At 35.4% G+C, this 27,237-nt stretch overlaps 1 protein-coding gene across 34 annotated transcripts in view; it reads left to right on the top strand.

Annotated features, from left to right (window-relative positions):
- The window catches only part of SLMAP (sarcolemma associated protein), an 88,612-nt gene that overhangs the window by 40,154 nt on the left and 21,221 nt on the right, over positions 1-27,237 (top strand). For 6 of the 34 annotated variants that reach the window (XM_054838635.1, XM_054838649.1, XM_054838650.1 and 3 more), the window contains 14 exons: positions 2,824-2,896; positions 4,217-4,253; positions 5,290-5,352; positions 7,019-7,114; positions 7,409-7,480; positions 8,299-8,439; positions 10,067-10,204; positions 11,454-11,622; positions 11,708-11,758; positions 12,338-12,388; positions 16,662-16,724; positions 22,843-22,899; positions 26,243-26,323; positions 26,587-26,646. In XM_054838635.1, coding sequence (XP_054694610.1) covers positions 2,824-2,896; positions 4,217-4,253; positions 5,290-5,352; positions 7,019-7,114; positions 7,409-7,480; positions 8,299-8,439; positions 10,067-10,204; positions 11,454-11,622; positions 11,708-11,758; positions 12,338-12,388; positions 16,662-16,724; positions 22,843-22,899; positions 26,243-26,323; positions 26,587-26,646 — 1,152 coding nt within the window. Of the gene's footprint in view, positions 1-2,823; positions 2,897-4,216; positions 4,254-5,289; positions 5,353-7,018; positions 7,115-7,408; positions 7,481-8,298; positions 8,440-10,066; positions 10,205-11,453; positions 11,623-11,707; positions 11,759-12,337; positions 12,389-16,661; positions 16,725-22,842; positions 22,900-24,186; positions 24,385-24,457; positions 24,647-24,750; positions 24,924-26,242; positions 26,324-26,586; positions 26,647-27,237 lie in introns of those variants that run through there. The other 28 variants (XM_054838655.1, XM_054838656.1, XM_054838637.1 and 25 more) reach the window with 15 other exon arrangements.

Genomic DNA, 27,237 nt, shown 5'->3' with positions numbered 1-27,237 from the left:
TCTCACGTGGTGTTTGAAAAAGCCTGTGCAGATGGGGAAATGCGGTTCGTGCTGCTTGTCAAATACATGGAGCTCTCCAAGGGGAGTGAGAGGCTGTTTCTTAGCCCCATTTTGCTTATTGCCACGGCTGCTGTTATCATATTAACAGGTGAAAATACAAATGAGAGCATCATTTGAAAGTTATCTCTCTATGAAGCAAAAATGTTGAGACAAAAAATACTTTTTTCCTGTTTTGATGCTCCTTTGCAGCATAAACCCCTCATCAGGGTTCAGGGCAACTCTCGCTGGTTTTTTGGAGTTGTGCGGCACGGCGTGTGACGGTTCCATGTTTCAGAACGGTGCAGCGAGTTTGTGACTCAAGTTTCGCAGAGCGAATCGAGCCCGAGTAGGGTTTCTCACTGTATTTTCGGTTAGGTAAGGCAGTTCGGAAGCCGAAAGCCGGGGCTCCGGGGCTCCTAGCCGGCAGCGCGGCCGTGGCCCCGCCAGCGGGTGTCGGCCCGGGGCGCCCTCTGCCGCCAGGCCCTGGCGCCGCAGCTTCGCTCCCGGCCCGAGCGGAGCGTCCGCCCGTGCCGCGGGGCGCGATGGAGCCGGGGAAGTGCCGGAGCCCCGGCACCGCTTCGTGATCCCCTGCCACCGCCCGGGAGGTGAGTGCGTGGCGTGACAGCTGGGACGTGGGGAGAGGAGGGAATGCGTTTTGCTTTGAGAAGAATTGTCTCGATCCCATTTGGCAACCAGAGGTTCCTTTACTGCCTTTTTTAAAAAAATTCCCCAAAAGGAATAATATAGACGTGCATTTAAACAATTACTACTATCCTGTCCAGTCTCACTATAATAATGTTTTATATGTTGCTTTACCTTTCCCTTAGGCTTTCTCATTATTGTTCCAGTTATAATGAACTGATAGCTAAAGGACAGCATGCAGGGTTTTTTTCTTTTTTTAATTATTTTTATGTTATAAACCTATCAAAATGCTTGGTATCTTTTCACAGTCACTGTCTATTTGAGACCCTCTGCTAAATCCCCTTTATCTCTTAATTTTTTTTACACAAATAAAACTCCTGCATCTTTTAGGCGATTTCTTTTTTTCAGTCTGAGTGTTGATGGAAAAACTTCAGAATTATGTAATCTAACAGCAGACCTACTTGACACATGACCCAAAGGTGAAGCCGTCTGTTGGTCTTTAATTTCAGATACCCTAATCCTTTCTTCTCAGAATCACTAATTTCTTCTTTATGCCTTAAAGGAAAGATAATTCATTATGAAAGCTTTGTGAGTATTACATGCTACAGCTAATATTGCTAATGTATTTTTTTAATGTTTTTGCAAGAACAGATTTGTGAATTCTGGGGACCTAAGTCTAAAGCCAAAAAAGACCCTAAAACCCAGAGATTAATCTGTTTCGAGAATAAGGTTCTGTCTGTTCTTCCTTGGCATGTAAATTTAATACTTTACCAGGTCAGCTTGAAAAAACAAGGTGCTGTAGCCAAGAGGATACTTCTCTAAAGCATTAGCTTTTAGCACTGAATAAAGGTTAAGAACAACTCTGTTTAGTTGGATGATTTCTTCTGTATTTTTAGATTCTATTGAGGTGGCTTCCTCAAAGACCTGTCTCGTTTCCCTGGAGTACTACCGTTGTCCTAAAACACCCATTGCCCCTTTTTTTTTCTTTTTTTCTTCAAAGCCAGATTAACTGTTTTGCTGATATTAATAACCATGAAAGTAGAGCAGCTATTTGTATGTTGGTGGGTGCTTTAGGTATAGTGGTAGATGATAGATGACCATATGTTTATTGTATCTAGCTTATGGTAGTATTTTGGAAACAATGTCTGTCTGTCGTCCATGTAACTGGAAAGAGTTTTTACTTCCCAAATGATAGAACCATTTAAAAAAAAAAAACAAAACACCAAACACACACCTACGCACACACACAGCCCCCCCCCAAAAAAAACCCCAAACCAAAACCACCACCAGAAAAAATCCCAAACCCAACAGGTGTAATTTGACTGTTTGCAATGTCATTGAAAATGGTATCAGTAACATTTTTGGGGAAACATTGTTGAACTTGATGTAAGGATCAAATACTGCATTTCCTCCTCTTATTTCTTAAGATCTTTCTTGAATTTAGTCCTGGAGAAGCAAGCTTTATCCTTCTGAAGTGAGAGGCCACTTGTCTAGGACAATGCAATAGAGGTGTACTACAAGCATACTAAAATAGAGATGTATTGTTTTGAACGATGCCCCTCATAGCGTTCAAGAGGATGTACTTCTCAGTGGTTCCTATACCCTTCCTCTGCGTTCCCTTTTTGATCCTTGTGTTTGTAACAATCGCTGGGCAAGTCCCAGATGTTGAAGTGATTGTCTGGTGACACAAATTGGATGTGTTGGATATGCTTATAGGAATCTTGTAAAAAATGTAGCTCATTGTTTTGTTTATACTTCTTCATTCCCATTACCTAGTGCAGGTAAGATGTATTCCTTTTTACTCATTTTAAGATGAAAATGTACAGTTAACTTTTTTAACTTGCTTCAGTAAAGACCTCTTGCAGATATTGCTGCACATGGAAGAATTGGAACTGGAACTGCTTCACCAGCAGGACTTAGTGCACAGCATACCCTCTTCAAGTTTCCAGTGATAAAGTTTCGGGTCTCCAGAGGAGGTCTGAGAAGGCAAACCCAGGCACTGATGCTTGAAAGCATTCATGCCTTTTCTTGTTTGCTTGCCTCAGAGTTTAAGACAGTTTGCTTGGTTACTATAACATTAACAATTAAACTTATAATTAAATAGTAACAAATCATGATGACTTAGTATTTGTTTCTTTTCAGTTACCCATGGATGTATAGTCTCCACAATCAAACTGTTTCTTCCAGATGGAATGGAAGCTCGATTGCGATCAGAGTAAGAATCAGTATCTATTCATGTGTAGCAAAATTAAACTACTGTATAATGAGGATTTGATGGATATTGTTTCGAGTCAGCATAGGAACAGTTTCTTTTCCTGTGATCATGCAAAGAAAATAACTGACAGCATGGTTCTTTTGCAAGCATTGTAAAAAAGAAATCTCATTTGCTTGTTGCTTTTAGAAATTAAGACGACTATGAAAGAATAAAAAAGTTCTTACCAAGTTGTGCTTTTCTGACTGGCTGTGGTTTAGTGTACTGGAATGGGTATTATGAACAGAAGAATATAGGAAAAAAGCAAGCAAATGAGCATTCTCCTTCCCTCGTTTTTATTTGGGATTAGTATTTTTGCTGCTTTAAATGCACCTAGACTTTACTAAAGAGATGGTGTGTCTGTGTATGTCCACATAACACTTTATATTCTTCAGCTAAGTAATACAGTAACATGTCCTCATGGTGCAGTTATTTGGTGTCACAATGAAAGAGCTTTGCCTGGCATGAGGAAAAAAAAATCCTAACATGTTAGATGGAATAATGTTTGGAAACTCAGATGAATATTGACAGGCTTTTCTGTGTATATGTGCCTATTTTGGGGAAAACTTCAGAGAGCAGTAGAAACAAAAAATGTAAACTTTTTTGCAGTAACTGAGTGCTAATTAAAAGTTACATAATCATTTTTCATCCACAGCAATTGTATGGTTTTGATTGTTTATTTAAATATTCTTTTGTCATTAATATCCAGTAATATTTGCATGAAGCTTTAGGGTATCTTTTTGCTTCTGGGAAGTCAAAATAAATTATTACAGGAAATTTTCCATGTAATTGCATGTCCTAATAAGAAATAGTAGAAATATATGGTGTGAAGTTTTTAGTTCTGATGAAAATGTGGAAGTATAACATTTGCTGCAGTGGAAGTGCACAAAATTCTGTAAGTTACCAAATATTATTTTACTCAGCTTGCTGAATTTGTGAACAAGAGTAGTATATCCACTCTCTCTTCATATCTATTGTTTTGTGCTTGTAAATTCATTTAAATCTTAATAAATCAGTTTTAAGGTCAAATACTATGTAACTAGTGAAATAAAAGTTGGTAAAGAGAGTTTTTAGAATAGGCCTTGGATTTATTATTTGAAAATAGTTCTGTAACTATGAAAACATTGCTCAGGATAGTTTTAACTGGTTTTGTACATTTGTATATTAACTCTTCATTTTTATCTGAATACACTTAAAAATTTGATTATATGTATGGTACTAGGGATCATCTGGATTTTTTAACTGCTATTCTGCACTTTGTATTTACTTTTTGATTTTTTTTAGTGTTATCCATGCTCCATTACCAAGTCCTGTTGACAAGGTAATTCAGTAATTTGCTGTTTTCTACCTTATTCAGCCATGTGCTGTTTTCTGACTTGTTATAAAGATGAAGAAATGGTCAAGTCCAGTTACATTTAGATATGTTTTCCACTGCCTGTTTTAACGTAGTTTAATATTTTGAGTGACATTTAAGGTAGAGAAGGTAATGCAGTATCGCAGTGTATGTTTTAAGGTAGCTTGACTTCTTACAGTATGGCATCTGAAACATGGCTTTGAAAAAACCCTGTTGATGTTAAGATGGTTAAGTTTCCAGGTACAGGTTGACTGACTAAAAGTCTTGGGTATTGCATGATTAATACTTGATTTGTTCTGTGGGGCTCATGATTTGGTGTTTGGATGAGGTCTGTTGTCCTTGTATCTTGTTTTTTTATGGAGGAGAGTGAAACTGTACTGCACAGACTGGAAAATGCTCTGACATCTTCCAAAGGAAGATTGAGACTAAACCTCTCTGCTCCCCTTGTACAGATACAGCTGAAGTCACTCACTGTAGAGTCATGGAGTCGATAATGTCTAGTGTAATTTTTAAACTCAATTTTGATAATGTGGGGGACGTGTAGAAAAGCTGTTAATAGATACACTCTTGAGACAAGTGATCAGGAACTGATCGTCTGTCTAGCCTCTAAAAAGGATTATCTTAAATAGGTACAAATCAGAGTTTTAAACATGAATAACAAAATTTTGAGAAACTAAGGAAACTTATTTGCAAAGTTAGCAGCCTGAGGAGTTCATAGACTTTGCATTTAAGTTGAGCTTTCAAAACAGCGTATGTAGCTTGAATCCAGGGCAAGGGCAGAAATTCTGAGGAGGGGCAGCAGGTATAACTGTATGAAAAAAAAACTAGCTTTGAAACTATGTCAGTGTAGGAAGAGCCTACAAGAATTAGTAAATAAACACTTTTGCCTTCCCCACCCACTAGCCCACCTCCCCCAATTCCAGAACAGTTTCTGGGATGGTAGAAAGTATAAAGTAAGACTTACCAAAACCCATTTTGATTCTTAAATTCCTTTATTTTTCAGGTCGCTGCTAACACTCCCAGTATGTATTCTCAGGAATTGTTTCAGCTTTCACAGTATCTACAGGTAACTTTTCTCTTGACAGTGTTAGTTTGGCTAAATATTTAATCTTTGTTCAAAACACAAATCTTATGCTCTGTATATCCGTGTTTGGCTTGCATTTTATGAACTGGAACATAACAAGCATTTAACTACCTTTTTCTGTGGTGAAATAATGAAAAACATTATTGCCCAGAGAGGTGGTAGATGCCCCTTCCCTGGGAACATTCCAGGTCAGGCTGAATGGGGCTCTGAGCAGCCTGATCTGTTGAAGATGTCCCTGCTCATTGCAGGGGGTTGGACTAGATGACCTTGAAAGGTCCCTCCCAACCCAAACTGTTCTATGATTCGATGTCGTAATTGAACATAGTATAGTTCTATGTAAACTTTTGGGGTTTTGCATGAGCAATATGAACTATGACTTATAAAAGAGACATGGAAGCTCCCTCTTTTATAGAAGGCTCCCTGAACCCTCTATACTTGCTTTTCTTGGCCTTTCTCCTGTCCTGCCTCATTGTATCCCAGTTTCTTTTGCTCCCAATATTTTTGGCATTATCCACTGCTGTGGATGTACTGTGTATGCGTATAAAAGTTTTGGTAGAACAAAAGAATGGCAAAACAAGAGGTCATTTCATGTATCTAGAACTAGTTTGTCTCTATGAATATAACTTCTTGGTATTAATATTTCTGTCCCTGTTCTTATTGGAAAGTATAAAGAAGGGGACAGTGTTGGCAGCTCTTCTTCCTCATTGGCATCACCAGCCTTTCTGTGCCTGCTCCTGTGTCAGTTTTAATAGGTGTGTTGTTAATAGGTGTGTTTTTTCCTAAGGTGTCATGTCACAAAAGGCTTAGACTGCAAAATGGCAACACATAAAAATGTGTTTATATATATTATATAATATGTGTAAATAAACTCTTTAGAAAGGATCATAAAATGAGCTTTCTGGAAAAGATGTGGAAACATTCTTACTGGTAAATTCTATGTAGCTTTAATTTATGTATAATTCTGCTGACTTATTTTGCCTGTTTTTTCTTTGGTAATGGCAATTTTTATTTATTCACATGAATGATGAGGCTTTTGAGACAGATACTAACATTATATGTATTTGCTGACATAGCAGGAAGCAGCTCAGGCAGATGCTCTTTCTTGGGATGGCCAAATACATACACACCAATCTGTTCACTCTCTGTATCCTGGAATTGTTAATGAAGATGCTTTTCTATCTTACTGTCATAAAATGAAAATCAAACAAAAATAGTAGTTCTTGCTTGGCATTTTTCTCTTGTGACCTGATTTAAGGATGAACAGCTCATTGCATGAGAGCTGCCAAGCTGCCTTTTGGTGTTTACAATTTTGTTAACTCAAGTTATTGACAAAAGTCAAAATGTGTTTAAGTCTTGGAAGGAATAACTTGTTACTATGTGTACTCAGCAGGTGCAACATATACATGGAAAATGAAGGGATTTAGGAACCTGATCATAGGTTAGGAAACAAGGTTATAGGATAACATTTTCTAATTAAAATAAGTGTATGAATGGATAAAATGGGATGGGCTTATTATAGCTTTGAATATGTGACGATGTTTGCTGCTCACACTTCCTTTTTTTTCCTTGTATTTTGGTTTCTTTTATGTTGCTTCTGTTGTTCTGAGTTGTTCCAGCTGAACTCACTGGTGCTCTGCTCTCTTCATAGGAAGCCTTACATCGGGAACAAATGTTGGAGCAGAAGCTGGCAACCCTTCAGCGACTACTTGCTGTCACGCAAGAGGCTTCAGATACTAGTTGGCAGGTACCTGCAGACATTCTTTTCCTTTATGGACTGAAGTATGCAGTGGCATATAAATTTTAGCTATTAATTTACGGAAAATGGGGGGAAAAAGCAGCAAGAAGAAAAAAAAGCTTGTGGCGGTTCTCAAACTGCGCAAAAGATATTTTTTAACAAGTTTAGTGATCATGTACCAGTTTGAAATAACTATTTGTAGTAAATACTCCAACAAAATTAAAGTTTTTAAAGCGGAACTCTACTGGAACTACATAAAGCACATTTCAATACTAAGGTGACTTTTTTCTTTTTTTCTGCTAGGCTTTAATAGATGAAGACAGGCTGCTATCAAGATTAGAGGTTATGGGAAATCAATTACAGGCATGTTCAAAGGTAAGTAGTTCATTTAAAGGTGAATGCTCGGAATGATGAAAGATAACTCTTTTAAAGTGTTTTGAAATTAGTTATAGGAAAGCAGTTGGAACAGTTTTGATAATCTGAATAGCATGAAAACTGTAGATCTGTATTTCATGGAATCACTTCAAAACTAGATAAACGGCTCTTTTCCAGCATTTTTTTAGCATGAACTGATTTCTTTTGTATATGCATATAGACATGTCTATACTGAAATGCAGAAAAGGAATGTCATCTGTGAGAAGCAACCATTCTGTCCAGTTTCCTATGGATGCGTCTTTCCAGATAGGGATTTGAAAAGCATTATCAATGCCTGATACTCAGAGGCAGAGTTACAAGTATGCCCTGCCTTGATTGTTGTTTAGGCCACCTATGCCTGCCTTAGAATTTTATTTTATATTTTAAATTCCTCTCAACTACCTGCATTATAAGAACTTTTTTTGCAGGTCCTGTTTGAGGTCTTTCAGATGGGACCTTGTAGGTTTCTGGTTTGTCAAATTGTTGGTCTCCTAGGCTTGACATTGTCTTAGCAATGCCCAAAAAAGTCTCATAGTTTTCCTATAATCAAAACTGATCATTGAATGTGTGCTACCATACATACACTTCAAAAATAATTGGTTTATACTCAGTTCATGTCTGGAATCTTTAATCACTGATTTGTCCATAACATTTTCCCAGCTAACAGAAATTGCTAGACATTTTGGAATAGAACAAGTCTTATCACAACCTCATATACTGAATCAGCAAAGTACTTATTTATGTTCTGTCTTTGTATCTGAATTATCTTGTATGTACAGAATCAAACAGAAGACAGTATACGAAAAGAGCTTATAGCATTACAAGAAGACAAACACAACTATGAGACAACAGCCAAAGAGTCCCTGAGGCGGGTCCTTCAGGAGAAAATCGAAGTGGTCAGAAAACTGTCTGAAGTGGAGGTATTGAAGTCTCATGCCTAGTCTTCTGGAAATGCTGGAATAGTTATAACTGCTGCTACTTAGATCCCTGGTTTGTTGCCTGTAATATGCCAGTATTTGTTGTATTGTGGCACTTGCAGTATATTAAGTAGTAGTGTTTATTTCTCCTGTTGGACAATATTTTTAAACAGTTAATGAGAAACTATTCTTTAAACTCCTTTTTTTGCAAGATTTCAAAATTCACGAAGCTGTCTTACAGAAGTTAGTATGTGTGGGAAATAAATGAGGGGGAAATTACATACATGCATTAGAAAAAATGCTATTAGACCTTGTTTAAACTGTAAAATTGATGGAAATGTAAGCTTTAACCACTCATACAAATTACTTAAGAATGAGCTTTTACAATTACAAAGTGTTGGACACTTTCTGCAAATAAGATTTCTGCCCTTATAATGCCTCTTACTGCTATCTTTTGCTTTATTTTCTCTTTCTGTTGTCATTATTTGCTATGTTCCCTTAGGTCAAGAAATATCATAAGATTTAAAATTAAGTGCAGAAAGTGTCTACCCTCTTCATGCTTTTTAGGGAATGCGATGTATATAGTGCTGTAATAAATAACCTCATGAGATTTCACTTAAATATACCTTTTTATATTGTAATAGTTTTTGAGAGGTTTGTTAGTGATTGGAGTTTTATGTTTGCTTCTAGCCTTCTTCTTTCCAGTCCTATACTAAGAGAAGAATCTTCTGATTTACTATACTTTTTCCTTTTTACTTTGAGTCTTGGGGGAGAAATATTAATTTAACTTTAGTAAGAGATTTCCTTGGGTGCTTTCTGCCACGAACTTTTCTCTCCACACAGAAGAATCATTGGCTCCTGCTTGAAAGTTGTCCTTTATTATATAATGTAGTTTTGAATGCACTTTTGTTTAAAGGTGTTTCTTTTTCGGTGGTGAACGAGAACTAAGGGAGAGCTTGTTACAAAAAAAAAAATATTGTATGAATGAAGAAACAAATCTTGAGCTATGAGGAGGAAACTCTATACACCATTTAGTTATGCTGCTTCAGTTATGCAAACTTCTGGAGCATTCCTTGCCTCCTGAAGACCCAGCTGCTTCTTGAGTAAGAGGATCTTAGTTTAGCTGCCTTTCCACATTATGGATTTCAGAAAAAGATTTAGAACGCTTCCTAGGAGCCATTTGGCTTATGTAATGTGTTAAATCTTCTTTTGCTGGGTGAACAGTATGATGAAATCTATTGATTATATTGAATCACAAAATATTATAAAACTTTCACGGTTTATCATAAAACAGAAGAGAATGGGGTAGATAGATCACATGTTTCAGTTCTTTATTCCTATCAATCACAATTAATTGTATAATGTGTTTTTTTCTTTAGGGGTTTTTTACATGTGCATGAAGCTAATACCTTTTCACATAATCTGTTCTTTAAGTAGAACATTACAATGGTTTGCATAGATAGCCGTTTTGCCAAGACTTCATCTTTTTGTTTAGTGTTAATGATTAGGATCAATGTAGTTAAATATGATTAGTTACATATACTGTTTGGAAAAAATAGATCAACTTCAGTGTTTGGTAGACTATTAGTCTCCATTTTTTTATTTATTGCATAATAATTCTATCTTACAGCGGAGTTTAAGTAATACAGAAGATGAATGTACTCACCTGAAAGAAATGAATGAGCGGACTCAGGAAGAATTAAGAGAATTAGCCAATAAGTACAATGGAGCTGTAAATGAAATTAAAGATCTTTCTGACAAGCTAAAGGTAATGACAGAAATTCATCTGACTTATGATGCTATAAGGCATGGAACCAATAAATACAATTTAGCAATCAAATAGAGGTTAAGAAGCTTTTTAAACAACGGGAAAATGAAAGAAAGATGCACATCATCTTTTACACGTTCCTTTGGTTTACATTTAATGTACTTGAATGTGTCATCAGTTAAGTAAATTGCTAAAAAGTTTTCCTTTTTTGTTCACTTTGAAAGTTACCGTATTTTTTGGAGCTGCAGTATATTTTAATATAAAATGGCGTGTGGTATAAAACTGTGTTTAACTTTCAACCTAAACATCTTACAGTTAATGGGAATGCAAAGTAGAATTAGAAATAATCTTGTATTTCATGTTGCTTCTTTGTGCTGTTATAAACATAACTAGCTTACTACATAGGAATAATATGGCTCAACTTCCAGGAGGAAGGAGCATGCTGTCAGATTTGTTATTAAACTAAATGTGTAAATATATTAGTATTTAAAGATCCTTTATGCTGGAGAACAAAATAATCACAATGTGATAAAGCCTGTTCCCAAAGAGTCTCCAGTCTAGGTAAGTAGAAGATGCGGAGGAGGAAAATAGTAGTGTTCCCTTTGTAGATCTGAGACAGTTGTTGCATTTGTCTTGGATAAATACTGGAATTTGAACTGAGGTTCTTTGAGTCCTAGTTCAGCACCTCAGAAGATTTTTCTTTCTAAATGAAAATGGTAAATCACTGGTCTTAAGGCAATTGGTTTCCCAATTATGAGTTAATCACTGATGATGATGAGTATACACAAAAGGATTAAAATTGAAACTTACTACCTAGCTTAGAGGGAGGGGAATCTTTGAAAATTATTATTGTGAAATCCAGCAAGGAAAAAGATGCGGCTTTCAATCAAGTCAGTCTGTGCAATGTACATTCGGTTCAGAAGGAGTCTTGGGTTTTGATTTATTTTGAGGTACTGGGAGACTCCAGGTGTTTCTTAGTTCTTGGGCCATGGTACTGTTCCTGTAAAAATTAGGTTCTTCAGACAAAAAGTTAGTTAAGATATTTTGAAATTCTTTCTCTCGGTTACAGTACTTGAAGTGAAATTTATAGAAAAATAACAGTAGAAAAATTTTGCATTGTTTGCATTTTCTTTATCTGACCAGCAAAGGAAGTTACGTATGTACGTTTAGTGATATAAAAATCAAGCAAATCTATTCCTTTATATGTTAATTTTTATTTGTTTGGGGATTTTTTAATCTTTTTGAGCAGGTAGCAGAAGGAAGACAAGAAGAAATCCAACAGAAAGGACTGGCTGAGAAAAAAGAATTGCAGCATAAAATAGATGAAATGGAAGAGAGAGAGCAAGAGCTTCAAGCAAAAATAGAAGCTTTGCAGGCTGATAATGACTTCACCAATGAGCGGCTAACTGCTTTACAAGGTTAGTCACTAGTGGGGAAGAAACTTTGATTATTTGCTTTTCTTTTAATCTGTGAAATATCTTTTTCTTGGACTTCTGTTTACAGTACGGTTAGAACATCTTCAAGAGAAAACTCTTAAAGAACACAGCAGCTTAGGTAGGTGTGATCAGTTTTTGTTTCAAGCTGATTTCCAGATTTTCTGTTCAAATACTTTTACTATAATAATCTTGTAGTCTAGATGTCTGGCAAAAGAATAATGTTTTACAGTTACCCAGTAGTGCATTATTCTTGGTATCACTGAAAGACCTGTGGCCACAACAGAATGTCAGTAGAGGGCACTGCTGTTGTGAGTGTTCAGACTTCTGGGTCATGGCTCAGTTTAGAGCTCTGTTTGTGTCCCCTCAGCTCCAAGGTTTTGAAAGTTTTTGTATATATGTACGTACATATATACATTCACACACACACACATATATATGGAATTTTAAAATATATATATGTAATAGGCAGTAGTTCTTCAGATGATAGTAAGGTCTTATACGTTTGAAGAAACAGGAATGTGATCTGTAGTGCTGGAAAACACATTAAATTTTGCTTGCTTTGTTTGATTAGATCAGATACTTAGAAGGAGGAGGTAGTATGAAAAGCCAGATGCATTTCACAGTGCTATATTTATAAAGAAACAAAACCCAAAACATTTTGCTTGGTTCCAGAAATAATACCCTTTCTTAATCCTAGGCATACAAGTTGACGACTTCATACCTAAAATTAATGGGAGCACAGAGAAAGGTAGTGTATCTTTAGGCTACCTTTTGTCTTATGGTTGATGTTTGAAGCTGAACAAATGCAAAATGTTCTCTAAAGTTTTACTTTGAGTAATATTCTCTTTTAAAAATGAAATTTAATTTGTCCACTCCTCTGACCAGCATTTTTTTGCTTAGGCTTTCAGTCTAGGTTTTTTTAGAAAGTTCTGTAAAACATAATGAGCCAACTTGGAAGTCGTCCTTTTTTTTTTTTTTTTTTTTCCTTTTTTGGGGGTCTCAGTGGATTCAGTAGGAGTATACTGAATGATGTCAGGCTTGTGACACAACAAAATGGAAAACACATTGACTTTTTTCTTCTTAATCTTATTTTCCCTTGAAACACGATATATACCATTTTTCTAGTAAATTAAGTATGGTAAGTAAAGTCAGCAAAACATTTTTTTTTTCTAACGATAATGTATGAAAAATGTGAGAATACGAAATGTATAAATAGTGGAAACTAACTTTTTAAAACTCAGGAGTGTCTTTATGTAAAACAGGAATGAATTACAGATTGAACTAACAGATGGGTTTTTTTTTTAAAGACCAATTAGTTAAAGCTAAGTATTTTAACTAATGTGTCTTAACATACACTTGAAGTTTTTTGAATAAAATTGTCTGATAAGACTATGCCCAATATCACATAAAGTAAAGATTATTCCAGTTATAATTCTAAATTCACTGAATTGTTCCATTGGCTAAGGTATATTTATCCTCTTACATTAATTTTATTTTTTTCCTTGATGTATCTTTCTTCAGTGTTTGCTGAGTCTTGCTAGATAGCAAAAGCTCTGAGGAATGGTGGTAGTATTAGTTGAGAAGGTTGGGGCACTTACAGAGAACTCGCTGTTTTAACTAATATTCACAGGGTTTTACTGTATACATTTTTGAAACAAAATTTCAAAACTCTCTAATTCTTAGCTTTTTACTTTTTTGTATTATAAATAAAGAGCTTATTAGGGAGACAAATAGCAAAATAAAGGAAGTTAATCATGGCGTAACCTCATGCATATTTCTTATTTGGAGCAGGAGGAGAGATCTGTTAAACACTGACAGGAACTGTACAATAATCCCCCCCTTAATCTAAGTACTAGTTATCCCTCAATGTCTTAGCATTTTAGGCCCTTAGCTATGATGCGTGCTGAGATTGGCAAGCAGAAGACTTAATGTCTGTTCCCAGTTTTCTGGTTTTAGATAGATTGATCCATCTTGTTGATGCATGATTTAAGTTTGGTAATACTCTTAATGCTTGATAGAGTAGTTAAGAAATAAATTTAGTTTAAACTTTAAGTCTTCCACCCCAGAAAATAGTTAACTTCTTTACAAAGCAAAACTTAGGTACTGTATAGGGATGGCGATTTTTTTTGATCTAATCATGTAAACAGTAAAAAGACTTTGAAAGTTAGGTTGTTGGAGGTTATTAGAAAAACATGCAATCCTGTGAACAAAAGTAGCTTAGAGCTAAATCAAAATGTTTAGTAAAAGCTTTCAAGCTTTGAGTGCAAATACGTATTGTTTTAGAGAAATAATCGCTATCACACTAAATATGTTTGTTTTTTAACAAACACTTTTTTGTTTGTTTTAAAATTGTTGGCAGGAATGTCTTAGTTTTTTAAATACTGATACCTCTTATCAGTCTGAGTTTAAAAATTGTCTGAAATATTTCAAATTTGAATTAATTATTATGTGATTATAACAAATACTGTATCACTGATATTTGCTTTTTTGTGATAGTTGAAGAAGCAATCCCTTTTTGACTTAGTTTGGATTGCATAAGAGTTAAAATGCCATCTGGATGGATGCATGAAAATACAGATTCCGCCATCCTATGACTAACAGTCACACTTGTGCTTAAACCTGAGAATTTTAGGAAGCTGTCTGCCAATTTCTTTTTCTTTCTGAATATAGACATAATGTAACTGCTTATTAAAGTTGTCTTTCTGTGTGTTTATACAGTCTATCACCTTTTTCTGTTGTGCATCTACCATGCTATTTTATTATTCTATATTTTAGCAGTTTTCCATTATTCTCTCTGTTGTACCACATTCTTCTGCATCTCTGCTATACCTGGTCCATACACACTTCCCTGGCATTTTAGAGCTTGCTGGCCTGTGTTCTCCTCATGACAGTCTGTGCCGTTCTGTATCTTCCTGTCCTTTGTCTAGCCCTCATATAATGACAGATGGGCAGTCTTTTTCTCTGCCAGATTTTGGATTTTGTTTTCTTGAAAGCAGTGGGAGGCAGTTACTGGGGGTGTTTTGCTGAGTACTCTTGCATTATTTTAGAAAAGCTAAGAATTTAGGGGTTATAATGTAGATTCAGCAACTTTGGCAGTAAATAGAGGTTGTAGGTATTTTGTGTAAGGGAAAGACTTAATAGTTGAAGGCAGAAGTCAGAAATTCAAATTCTTTTGGTGTGCTATTTAGCCTGTAAGGGAATTAAAGTCTCCTTTTTATCTGTAAAGGTATACATATACTCCCCCTGTCAGAGGAAAATGGTGGTAAAACCATGTAAAATCAGGATGCTTTAAGATGCCTTTTTGTCTTTTTATTTTTCAAAACTTCAGGTCAAGTCCTCAAGGTATGTTTATAGGCATTTTACCTAGCTGTTGCAAGAACAAGGATTTTACATTACTCTCTTCTGTGGCTGTCCCTAACATTAGAAGAGCTGTACTTCGAGTAGAGCAACTAAGAACTCATGTTATAGTAGCTCTAGAGTCTTTTTTAATAAAGTGTATTAAGATGATGATTGTTAGACATTCATTTTCTCTCATTGCACATATGGAAATTCTGGTGCAGAAGAGAATAACTTGCTTATACATCAAGCCACTAATAAAGGTTGTATAGAACTGAGTTATTTCAGTAAGTGCTGTGTTTTTCAGTGAGTTGCACCACACCTGGCCTTCATATTTAAGTTTTCTGAGCTGTATATTATGTAAAGAAAGATAGGAGAAATTTTGTGTATAGTCACTTAGAGGATCATGTAAAAAGGCTTGGGGAAAAAAGAAGTTTAAACATGGAAAATAAATGTTATAGCCATAGTGCTGTCTTTTAAAAACCCTGTCCTTGTGGGTTAGAAAAAAGTTTACTTTTTTAGAGTAACTTTGGAATATAGTAAAGCTTAGTATTACATACTTGATCTTAACAGCTAAGCGTCTGATATCAGAAGCTAATGATTGAAAGATTTCATTAAAATGTTATGCATTTTGCTGGTTTGGGTGCTAAAAAGCAGCCTTTTCAGTTTGTTAGACTCTTGAGGCCAAAGGAGTTTTGAGGTTCTTCAGAAACGAAATGTTAGCACCTTTTTACTTGAAGGTGCAAGGCTCTGGTGTTAGGAGCTCAGCAAGGTCACCTAGGAGGAGTTGGGTAAAGCTGGAAACTGAGCCCAGTTTTAGGATTTCTACAGTAGAACTATCCTTTCAAAAATTGTTGTTTCAGTGCAGTGAAACGTTGTTTAAAAAGGAAAGGGAGATATTCACCAACACTTTCAAAATAAATGATTTTGCATTTCAAGAGGGTATTAGGTATGAGGAATAAACATGAAGACTAAAGAAAAAATTACTAAGTGTCCTTTTAAAGCTAATAAAATGCTGAAGAATATAGGTTAAATAGATGTTTCTTATTTCTTCAGTGCTTGGATTTGGTATTTGCAGTCATCCATGTCTGATTATGAATTAACAAATGGGAGGAACTAGAGACATCGGTATTGCATGTTTCAGTAGTTTATCATATGTATTCTAAATTTATTGTGATTTAAATATCACTTCTGTGCATTAATCTTTTTGTCAAAATTATGAAGCTGTCAATGGAAATTTAGTGGAAGTCATTTGTCACCACCTAACCTGAAAAAGCAATACAATAAATGCCAAATGCAGAATGTTTGGACTTTTAATAATTGAGTCTTACTAAAATTTATTGAATAAAGGTGTTTTTTTTTTTTAAAAATAGCTTCTATTAAGGTAAGGGACTTTTTATTATGCTTAAGAACTGCTATTAGATTTTCGTATTTAAAAGTATCCCTTCGAAAATGCAGTTAAAGTACTTCTTTCTTCTGATCCATTCAAAAGAGTAATCTATTTTCTCATATCACTCAGACATCATTTCAATTACATGTCTTGTCTGCTTGCATATTATCTCAGATTTCAATAGCTCACTGTAAATACACAATTACAAATATCGTTAATATACCTTTCACATTTTTGTTGCATCAATTTGAAAATGAAAAGAAGATGTAAACTGAAGTGTTTCTTTTTTTACTAGAGCACTTTCTTTCAAAGAGTGGAGGGGACTGCACTTTTATTCATCAGTTCATAGAATGTCAGAGTGAGTACAAGAGTGTTCATCACATTTGCTTTAAAACAGAAAACCCAGAAAAGGTGGATAAAAAAGAGAATTTGTCACTACTATTTACTATTTCTGTAGCAGCAGAAATTTTCTAAGCATGGAATTGTGGCATTGTGATATTTAGCAGATGCCTGCAGTTTTAAGAGGATAGTTTTGCTCTTGCAGAGCGATGATCACGTTCTCTCATCTTACAATTAATCCATTATTGTCCTCCGACCAATAAAAGGGTGGCAATGTTGCCACGTAATGCTTAAAACAGAGTCTAATTTTTCACCTCTTACAAAGAAAGAAGTTGAAAGCCTAACTGTCAGTTTAAGCAAACATCGCAGGAAGCAGTAGGACAGAGATAAGGTAATGATCCCTTTTCTTCATTCACATGTCTATAATTTATCTGATAACTAAAGGTCTTACATGTTCTTCAAATTAGTTGTCACAAAGAACAAAAAGGAGAACAAGGCGTTAATCTTTTAAGTGGAAATCGAAGAGATTATTTTATGAAAAATAGAACAAATAAGCAATACCAGTCTTCATAAAGATGTGTTATTCTGGAATGAGTAATGTCTTTCAAAGCAAATGGCTTTTGAAATGAGTAATGAAACAGCCCAGTCTGCATATCTATAATTAAAGAAAAACTTAACATGTCAATACTCTTTGTCCACTGGGAGAAAAATATCATTAGGATGAAGAGAGAAAAGTGCTATTAAACTTCAAAGAAAACTCCTTTGTAGCATAAAGAATTATATTTTGACTTACGAGTTTACAGAAGTTATGTAGCTAAAGTTGTGCAGAGAGAAATATTTATAAGCAGAACTAAGACAAGTATCTTTTTTTGACATTATGCCCATTGGACTCTTCCCTTTTAAATTTCACTAAGGAACTGTAACAGACTTGTTTGACTTCACTCCTTGTGATATTGATTGCAATGCTATAAACTGAATGACTGGATACTGTTAATGTTTGTCTAAGAAAACTTAAACTTCATTTATTTGAAAAATGTTTGGTTTTAAAAGTGAATGACTGCTAGCTGTCTTCTGTCAGGCTGAAGTTTAAAATAATTTTAAATTCTGAAGAGATCTTGTATGAATCCTCTTCATTCAATACATAAAAATGAACTGAAGTTAAATGTTTGAGTAGTATTTTTTTTTTGTTTAGAGTGAAAATGAAGAGCACATTGAGTAACGTTTAAATGCAAATTGGTTGCCTGTTTTTGTTGTTTGGATTTTAGCAAAACTTGTATTAGTATCATCTCTATTGAGAACCAAAAGCGACCATCAGGATCTAGTAAAAGTTTCTAACATGCAATGGAAGTAGTACTAAGAGAGTCAAATAAAGATCGATTTACTTATGCCTCCCCTTTCTTGAAAGATTGAAAGCTAAGGACACAGTAAGGCCTTGATTGCCTCTTTTTAAAAATGAATACAAGTTCAAAGGATTCAGTATTCTGCATTTTTGTGACAGTATAAATTTTTACTATCTAATCAAGTACAAAAAAGATTCCAAGTCAGCAGCTGATATCTTTATTCCTGGACTGAAAGGTTGCCTTTCCCAATTTCAAATACGTTTAGTCAGGCCCCACAAAATCATGAGGTTAAAAAACAACAAACTGCAGGATCTGTTATTTTCATTTTGTATGTAAGTGCTATTCTTCAGTCCTCCTGCTCTTTGTGTTCTGCAGCAGTGAAGATTGAGAACTAGTGGGGGAAAAAAAATACAGTTTCAGAGTTCTCCAGGAACTGGAGCTTTAAGACATGCAGCAAATACTTAAGTGTAGAACAATATCATAAAGATTGGAAATAGTGAGAATATATAGTTCATCATATGATACTATGCTTTTTTTTTGCCTAGAGGTTTAGGTATTGGGAGAGGAGAAAGTTTATTTCAAAAATAATACTATGATAAAAATCCCCAAAGTAGGAGTCACTCACTGGAGTTGTGTTATGTAGAATTTACTGTTTCATAATAGAAGCAGAGGAATTAAAACTATAGAATCTGCAAACCATAAGAGAAATCTAAAAAGAAAGGAGAATTGAGCCAACCTTGCAGTCTGTCTAGAAGACAAGATTCTGACTTTTGCTGGTACAGTGGGGAAAGTGCGCATCCCCATAGTTCTGGGGAAGAAGCACTTAAATTAGGAAAGCACAAGCAGAGAAATGAGGAAAAGCACCTTGAGTCAACGAAGTGGAGTATGTAAGATAACACAAGAAGAAAAATTCTATACAAACAGTTGCTACAGAGGTATAAGGCAATTGAAAGTGCTTATCCATTAGGATCAATCAAGACCTCTCAGGGTACTAAAGCTAGATTTTTTTTTTGATGGGGGAGAAACAATAGGGCACTACAATCTTAGTTGCAATGCAGCTTGAATGCTTATCTTGGGTAGTATTGTTTGTAAAATCTGGCTTCTGTAGGTTTTTGAAGATGCTTTATTTTTATTTTTTTAAAGCAGAATATGGCTCATGATATCATCCAGATCATCCTGATCTACAGCATCTGTAGAATGTTATGAAATCTTGCTGTGAATGATCTGGGAAGTTTGTTACTTTCAGATCATTACATCCAGTTCACTTGTTGCTCATTTCATAACTTTATTTTTTTAGTAACCACTGGTGAAAACCAGTGACATCAGCAGCAAAAGTCATGGTGCTTCTCTTTGATTAGTACATGATATGAGTTATTACCAGAAATGGTGATGATGTATAGATGAAAGAGAGATTTGATGCCCTACTAGCTTCCTATTTTTTGCTCCAATCTAATTCTTCTTTGTGTCCTTTTTTGTCTTCATTTTGTGATTTTTTGCATTTATGATTTTAAATGCAAGTCAATTTTTTGCCTTTTTGCTAAGTTTGTGATTTTTTTTTTTTTAATTTATCTGTCTGAAATGGAGTAGGTTTTGGATGGATCAAATGGCTCTTTTTGACTTTTCTATGAATTTATGACCTGCAGGTGGCAAGTAAAGTTAAAGCTGCTTAGTATCACTTTTTTCAGACTGCTTGAAATTTGTGTGTTGGGGGTTGGGTTTCCTTTCACTGTGGTCTTCAAAACTGGCCTCCTTCAAAGACTGATTTGATACAAAAACATGAATGTCTTGGGGGGCATGTTACTTAAGTAATCATTGTAATGTTAACAGATCTTAACTATTATATTACACATATTGGTAGGCAACCTACATTTAAAAAGGAATTCTTAACTGGAAAAGATTGGAAATGCCTAAAAACCTAAAGGAAAGCTGCCTTTGAACTGCATTCACCAGCAAAAAGAAACATAGACTATCTTAAACATGAACTGAAAACTTAACTTCAAAGCACATTGTTTCAGCAAAAGTTATTATTATTTATTATATGTATCAGTAACACTTTGCTTTTTGTTAAGTAGTGACTGGATAGTATGAAAGATAAAAATTATTCGTGCAGAAATTAAAGCTAGGATCCTGACCATAATTCATATTTTGGTAGCCAAAATTGCACATCTTGATTGAGGAAAAATGTGGATTAATTTTTTTTTTAATTAAATAACCAAGTTTATGAAGCAGTTTTCTGAAATTGTGATATGAAAAGATGCAGAGATCTGGAAAGGGGAAGTTTTAAAGATACAGATTTGTCTGCTTTTACTTTCTGATTGTTGTCTGGATTCTGCGTTTTTAGTAACTAGGGTGGTAACAGTGCAGAATAAGATTCTATTTAGTTTAGTGACATCAACATCCAATTTTCTGTTTATTATCTAAATACACACACTGAAATAAACTATATTTGTTGGCTTTGAAATATACTAATGCTAGCATTCTTAAAACACAGAGAATGCTTACTTGTTTTGTGCGTTAGGAAGAGATGTCAGCAACCCAGTGAAAGATCCTGCCTGCACCAGCTTTGGCTCACACTGGGCAAGGGGAGTCGTGTGTTACTGTTGAACTTCCTTGCTGAAGAAGTAGCATCAAGAAGAAAACTTTTGTACAAATGTTGAAATTCATAATGGAAATTAGAAAACAGTAAAACACCATGGAAAAGAAAAAAGTGCAGATTTTTTTAGTCATAGAACTTCAGAATTCTTAAAAGCGTAAAGAGCTGCTGCAAAGGTTTGAGTTTGGAAAAAACATCTGGGTCAAGAAGACTAGTTTCTTTGTTTTGTACTGTAATTGTTCCGGTTCTAACAGTTACTGAATTGTGAAAACTCCAAGATCCATCAATTCATAATGCTAAGCTTTCTTCTGTAAACTGATTGTAGAAGCCTGTTTTAAGCTAACAGTCTAGCATAGATGAGGTGTTACCCCTTCAGAATACACAGTCAATAGCTACTGGGAGTGTATGGTTTTTGCATTCAGCTAATTTTTTCAAACACAGGAAGAATTCATCAGTTACTTTCTTGGTGCCTTCTTCCCCACCCCATTCCAGCCTCAGCTGGGTCCTGGAATAATCACATATGAAGACTTTCATTTAGATTGATTTATTTTAAATGGTAGAGGGCTCATAATATCACTCAGTAACTCTTCACTTGTGGCTGCCGTAACTTGATTCCCCCCATGGTGCCTTCCTCCAGCACTGACGAACTCGAGACTGTTCTGAACTCGGATGATGAGTGATCTCCTACAGTTGCTTGAGACCTGAAGCCAATCCTGAAAAATCCAGTGTGCTGTTCGGTGTATTTCTGACGCAGTTATAGGAATGCAGGACAATATTTGTAGATAAAAGTAGATGGAGGGAATGTCTTTCAGATTGGTTTGTCTGGTTGTGAGGGCAGGAAGGGGACAGGAAAAACTTTTGGCCGTGCAAACCCTCCTTCAGACCTCAGGCGTTTTTTGTCAGAAAGCTTGTCTACTATCTAGGGTTGAAAAAGAGATCTCTATGCAAATGGTATCCTGCCTCTGTCCTCAGATTGTCATAGTTGCAGCAACATGCCATCGGAGGAGTACAGAGACTTAATCTTCAGAGCTACTTGCAGCTGGAAATGCTGACTAAAACTCACTTTTTTTAATTAAAAATTTGAAAATAATTAACTGTCATCCAACTTCCTTAATCTGAACTCTCCTGTATGTGCTGTTTGTCCAGTCCTCTGCATCCCAGTTAGCTGTTAACAGCACATGGGGTAACCAGCAAACTGGGTTCCCTGCCTGATTGTGAGGGATCCGGCAGGGAGAGCAGAGAGTGCAGGCACAGGCAGCTTCCAGACTGGTGTTTCAGTGGATGTTAAAAGTTTTCAAAGTTGTCTAAATTGCAAGATCTACTGCATAGAAACTTATTATCTGATCTGTAAGATATGTGACCCTCAGTAATAATTGCATGTTGGCATCACTAGCTGGTTGTTAAGGAATTTGAAATAATGAAATTTCCTTGGGAAAAAAAAAAGAAAAGAATTATTGGTTCAATAGTTCTTTTAGTGTTTTTGATTAATCCAAACCTTTTCTTCCCTTGGTCTTACTGTTTGCCTTTCATGTCCTAGCTGGAGTTAGGATGAAGTTAGGAATCTAGTCTCAAATTCCATGTTTTAGGCTTTTATGCACCTGACATACATAAATAGACTTCCCTGTCAATGCTACATGTAAACTCAACTTTTGTGAACTTGAATACGATGCTTGCACAACTTTTTGGAAGTTTGTACAGCTCGCAAAGTTTTAAGCTAAGAAAGGCTATTTCTGTGTACCTTTCCTAGAGACTGTTAAAGCAGTTGCACTGGTGGCTTCTCAATTACTGTTTTACTGTGGCATATTTCTAGATTTCTTCTGGGTCTAGTGGACATCTATTTGCGGCAACCAGCTCTTATAATTCCATTTTTGATAACTATAACTTGAGAAATTTATTAATTATTTATTGCTTCCAGTTTTTTTAAAAAAAAAAGTTTTCCTAACTTGTCATTAGTGAGCCGAAGCATTAATAATGTAAGCTAATAAACTGCAGAAGAAATAATTACGCACTTTATCACAAAGTTCCAGTAGGCTTGTGTGCTCTGTTTCATTATTCCATGCCAGAATAAAGTTTTTGTTCAAGCCTCAGTAGGAAGTAATATTATCAGCTTTTAATTTGGTCATGGAATGTAGTCTACGTACATGTGTGCAGGGAAAAGCTTCCTTAATTCGAGCTTGGAAAGTAACACTTATTTTGTTTGGCAGACAAGATCATAGATGAAGGACATCTAACCAAAGTGGAAGAAACAAAGCTTTTGAAAGGTTAGACTTCTGGATTATTTAACTGGTTTTGAAGCATGTTTTTGTGTCACTTCAGTGCATGTTCTGTCTTAAACTAGGAGTTTGAGTTTTGTTGAATATTGACTTAAGGAAAAAAAAAATCAGTGAAAGAGAGGTATATTCTTTACTGAACTCTGCTCCAAATAGTATCGTAGGATAAAAAAATTTAAAGGAGACTATTTCTGAAGATTGAGTGCATGAAATGTGAGTCTCGGTTGTGACTGAGTTCTTGCCTGAATGTACGTTTAAAAAAAAATAATTTATGTAAATGGCTTTAAATCTTTAGTGCCTGCATAAATTTCAAACAGCTTTTTGTTTTTACTATAGGACTAAACTGAAAATGAGGCCAAATATTACTTCTGCTTTAAATAAAAGTGTATTTCAATTTGGCTTTTTTCTAACTTACACCCTTGTAACTTTAAAATAACTATTAACCTCCTAAATGTGCCTTTTCCAAGTAAAATATAAATGTGCATCTCTAAATGTTTTCTCTTCTGTATAAAACAAGTAAAATACAAGGACCTAATTAGAAGAGATTTATCTTGTCAAGGAACAGTCATCCTTATCTTGCAGTGCCAAAATCAGGAATGCTACAAAGTGTGTAGATCAATGTTTCCTATCTGTCTAATAATGTAAGATTGTTTGGACTTGTAGGCTGACTCCACTTTTGTAACTTTTTATTCATGTCTGTACATACTAACTCATTTCTTTACCCTCTATCCTTAGGCAAAGTGTTGTTATATTGAATAAATGTTAGCCTGTTAAAAGTTCTGGTATTTTAGAGACTTCTCAGTTTATCTTCTCTTACCTTCAGTGTATGAAATTGCACCTTTAATTTGTTTCTGTACGTGAGTAAGCTATAGACGACATGCCATATTTGGGAAAAGAATGCATACAATAACTGTAACGTAACACTTGCATGCCAGTTATCTTGCAAAGCAGTGAGCTATTTTTAGTGTTTGTTAATATATTCTAACTCATCAAGTAAGTATGATGTCAATACACTTTAAGATACTTCATCATTTTGGCTATATTTATTCAGCTCAGTTTTATTATGGGAAATAGGGACAACGGCTGTGAAATAATATAGTACAGGAAAGAGTTTTGTGCTTATGACTCTGGTTCCAGAACAGGAAGCAGGTTTCTAAATAATTTCTCTTTTTGACTTCTGCTGTTTCAGATGTAGAATCTTTCCTTCAGTGCCTAATCTTGTTGCTTGTTTCAGAGGGAGGAGGATAGGAGGGACGAAGAAGCTGGTGTACCCGAGAGTGGGTGGGAGAGGGAGTATGTGAGGGAGGTGGGGAGAGAGAGAACTAATTCAGCAGTTGGAACTTGCACGGCGGTTCCTGTTTCGCACAGAGCAAGAAAGCTGTGATTCAATGTATGACCAGATATGGTAAAGTTAGTTGGATACAGATATTGCTCAGCATAGCACTTCTGGATTGGCCGCTAATATAAACGACATGGGTGAGGCTTTTAGGATATACTTTCTTAATACTTTAAAAAGAATGTATTATTTGCTTTAGTAATTATTACAGTTTTAATGGCAGTCTTGTGAGCTTGATTCTATATGATACATGCAAACACTTTGTCTTGTAACATCTTTAGATAATAGTTAAAAACCTTATTCCTAAAAATAGCGGAGTACCCTTAGCAAGGAACCACCTTGAAACCTCAAGTTTTTAACTACTCCAGTCATTATGAGCTTTGAAGTCTGAAGTCATATGAGGTATGTTTGGAATAGCTGCCAGGTCCGAACCCCTAGTGCATTTTAAGTGTACGGGTGCTTTCCCTTTCTCCCTCGACAGTGATTTCAGTTACATTAAGATAGGAAGAGTTTGGCTCTTGATCGGCTGCTCTGTTTGTACTTGCCTCCTTCTGTTTCATGTACAAGTGGATGTTATTCTGGCACAGAGAAATAGAAGACTTATCATGTTAGATGAAGAAAACTTTTTTTTTTCCCCTATTAACCTGTCTGTGTTTTGTCATCTTGCTGATTACCCCGTGTGAGTACACAGGTGGTCTTTGGTTTTTGCTTCTTTCATTTTGGGGATGTTTAGTTCTGTTTGTTCTCTTGTTACTTGACAAAGCAATGCACACAAGCTATATGCACACGTATACTAACCCTATTGGTATAACACATTTATTGCTGTGCATCTTTCTTCCCATGGTACTTTTTTGTTGCATCTACGGTAACCATATGTGAAGAAATTATTTGTTTGCCATGCTTTTCTGCATATATAGTAGAAGTAAAGTCTGTATACTGGGAATGTTGTAAGGATGCCTTTTTAAATATATCTATCTGGAACTTGAGACGTCTATTAATCTGTGGGTGAGCAGTGATGCTGTCAAACCAAGGCTCCACATATCAGCCGAGAAAGACTTCGTTATGTATAACTTCACCTGCATGTTGGTGACATGGTTCCTCGCTGACAAACTTACTGGGTTTGCCCAGACCAGAGATGGTGTGCCTTTGTTTAATGGACCCATCAGAACTAAACTGGAATGGCTATTTAAAAAAAAAAAAAAATTACAGCATCATAAAGTATTTAGACTCTGAGTCAGGGATACTTCTGTGTGGGGAAAAGGATGTACTAGTATAATTAAGTCTCTTCACCTTTTGAAAATGTCTGGTCTCCATTAAAAATCTAGAACTGGTGAAAAAAACCAAGCCAAAATCAACTGTGTGGCTTCACTGAACTGCATGTAATAATGTGGTGAGTTGTGTATGAACAGATATTTCATGAAGGTATTTTTTTTGGTGGAAAGGATACAGACTGCCTTCTCTGAATTTGAACTGAAAGTTCTTTCTAGAAATTAGTGTATTAATTTATATTGCTATGATTCTTTACTGGTTCATACCACACATTTTTTTTAACAGTACCGTATATACAAGGCTTGTTGCTATTATTTTATTTGTCCTAAATACTGAAGCACAATTTTATTCTTGACAGCAGTTTCTTTCTGACTTGTTACAGTATCCGCATTGTTCTGGTTTTCTTTTCTTATTTGTTCCCTGATTGAATCAGCTTTTGCACAGAGTTCCAACTGGCAAGAATACAGCTTTAACAAAAGTTCAAGCTATTCATGAGGCAGTTGCATCCCCTATTAGATGCTAGGCTAGATTAATGACTTTAGTGATGCTGAAATCCATTTTAGCCCAGACTTAAATAGAAAGAAGCAACCACCGTTTTAAGTGTTTCTTCAGCTGTGCTGTTTTCTGTTGACATTTAGCAGTAGTTAAATAGATGTACAGAAGAAATTATGATTAAGAGACTGAACAAAGCATTTATTGATAGTACTTGATTTTCCTTGTGTCTTACAGAGAGTCAAGCAAGAGTCAAAGAATCTGATTTGTCAGACACTCTTAGTCCAAGCAAGGAAAAAAGCAGCGACGACACTACAGGTAAGTGTTTAACTGAGATTTCTGTAACATCTAATTAGTTTGAATTAAATCACTTAATCACGAGCATTTTTTAGAAAAGCAGAGAAGGTGTGTATTATGTGGAGCCAGATACAAGCCTAGAGCAGTATTGTCTATTTTGTGACTTCATAATTAACTGTTATAAAGTGAGAAGAACATAAAAGCTTCTCTTTGCTTGAAGAATGCATATTCAAAAACTGTTTGCAGTCTACCTGCTCTCTGAAAGGTGTGGGTTGTTTTTTTAGATGCCCAAATGGATGACCAAGATCTAAATGAACCTATTGCTAAAGTAGCTCTTCTAAAAGGTAAACAAATTTATTTTTGTAACTTTAGATGTATAATCTGTATATATCTTCTTGTCTATCTGTTTTTATCAAATGTGTGTTGAATTAGAGTACTGAAATTCAAATGTTTTAATCATGGTAGTATGGAAGACTTGCATTTAAATACCGATAATGATTCCTTTGAGTGATGTGAGATAAAAGCATACTTCTAAATGTTAGTATAGAAATAATTTGTGCTTGAAACTAGTTTCTGCACTCACCAACACTGTTCTAGGAATTTACGTTTCTCAACTCTACTTGAAGTTATAATAGTTTCAGCATACACTTAAGTTAGGGCTAATAGCTGTGGGGAGGAGGGATTCTTCCATCACTGACATGTTTTAAGCATTGCCAGATTTTACTTGTGTAGTTTCCATCACTGTCAGAAATGCTTCTGTTAGTTTGCACCTGATGGGTTAAAAGGAAAATCTAAAATCTTATTTAGTTAGCACACTCAGGATCTGAATTTCCTGTTGTAACTGTATTTAGAATCATTGCTGAGCCTTAGCTTTGAGCTTCACAGCTATAAAATTTTTTTTACTGCTCTTTACACTGAAGGTATGTATTTAAAAC

This window comes from Grus americana, chromosome 11 (genome assembly GCF_028858705.1).
Source record: "Grus americana isolate bGruAme1 chromosome 11, bGruAme1.mat, whole genome shotgun sequence".
NCBI lineage: Eukaryota > Metazoa > Chordata > Aves > Gruiformes > Gruidae > Grus > Grus americana.
Note: the sequence above shows the minus strand (reverse complement) of the source record. Positions and strands in the feature narration are given on the sequence as shown.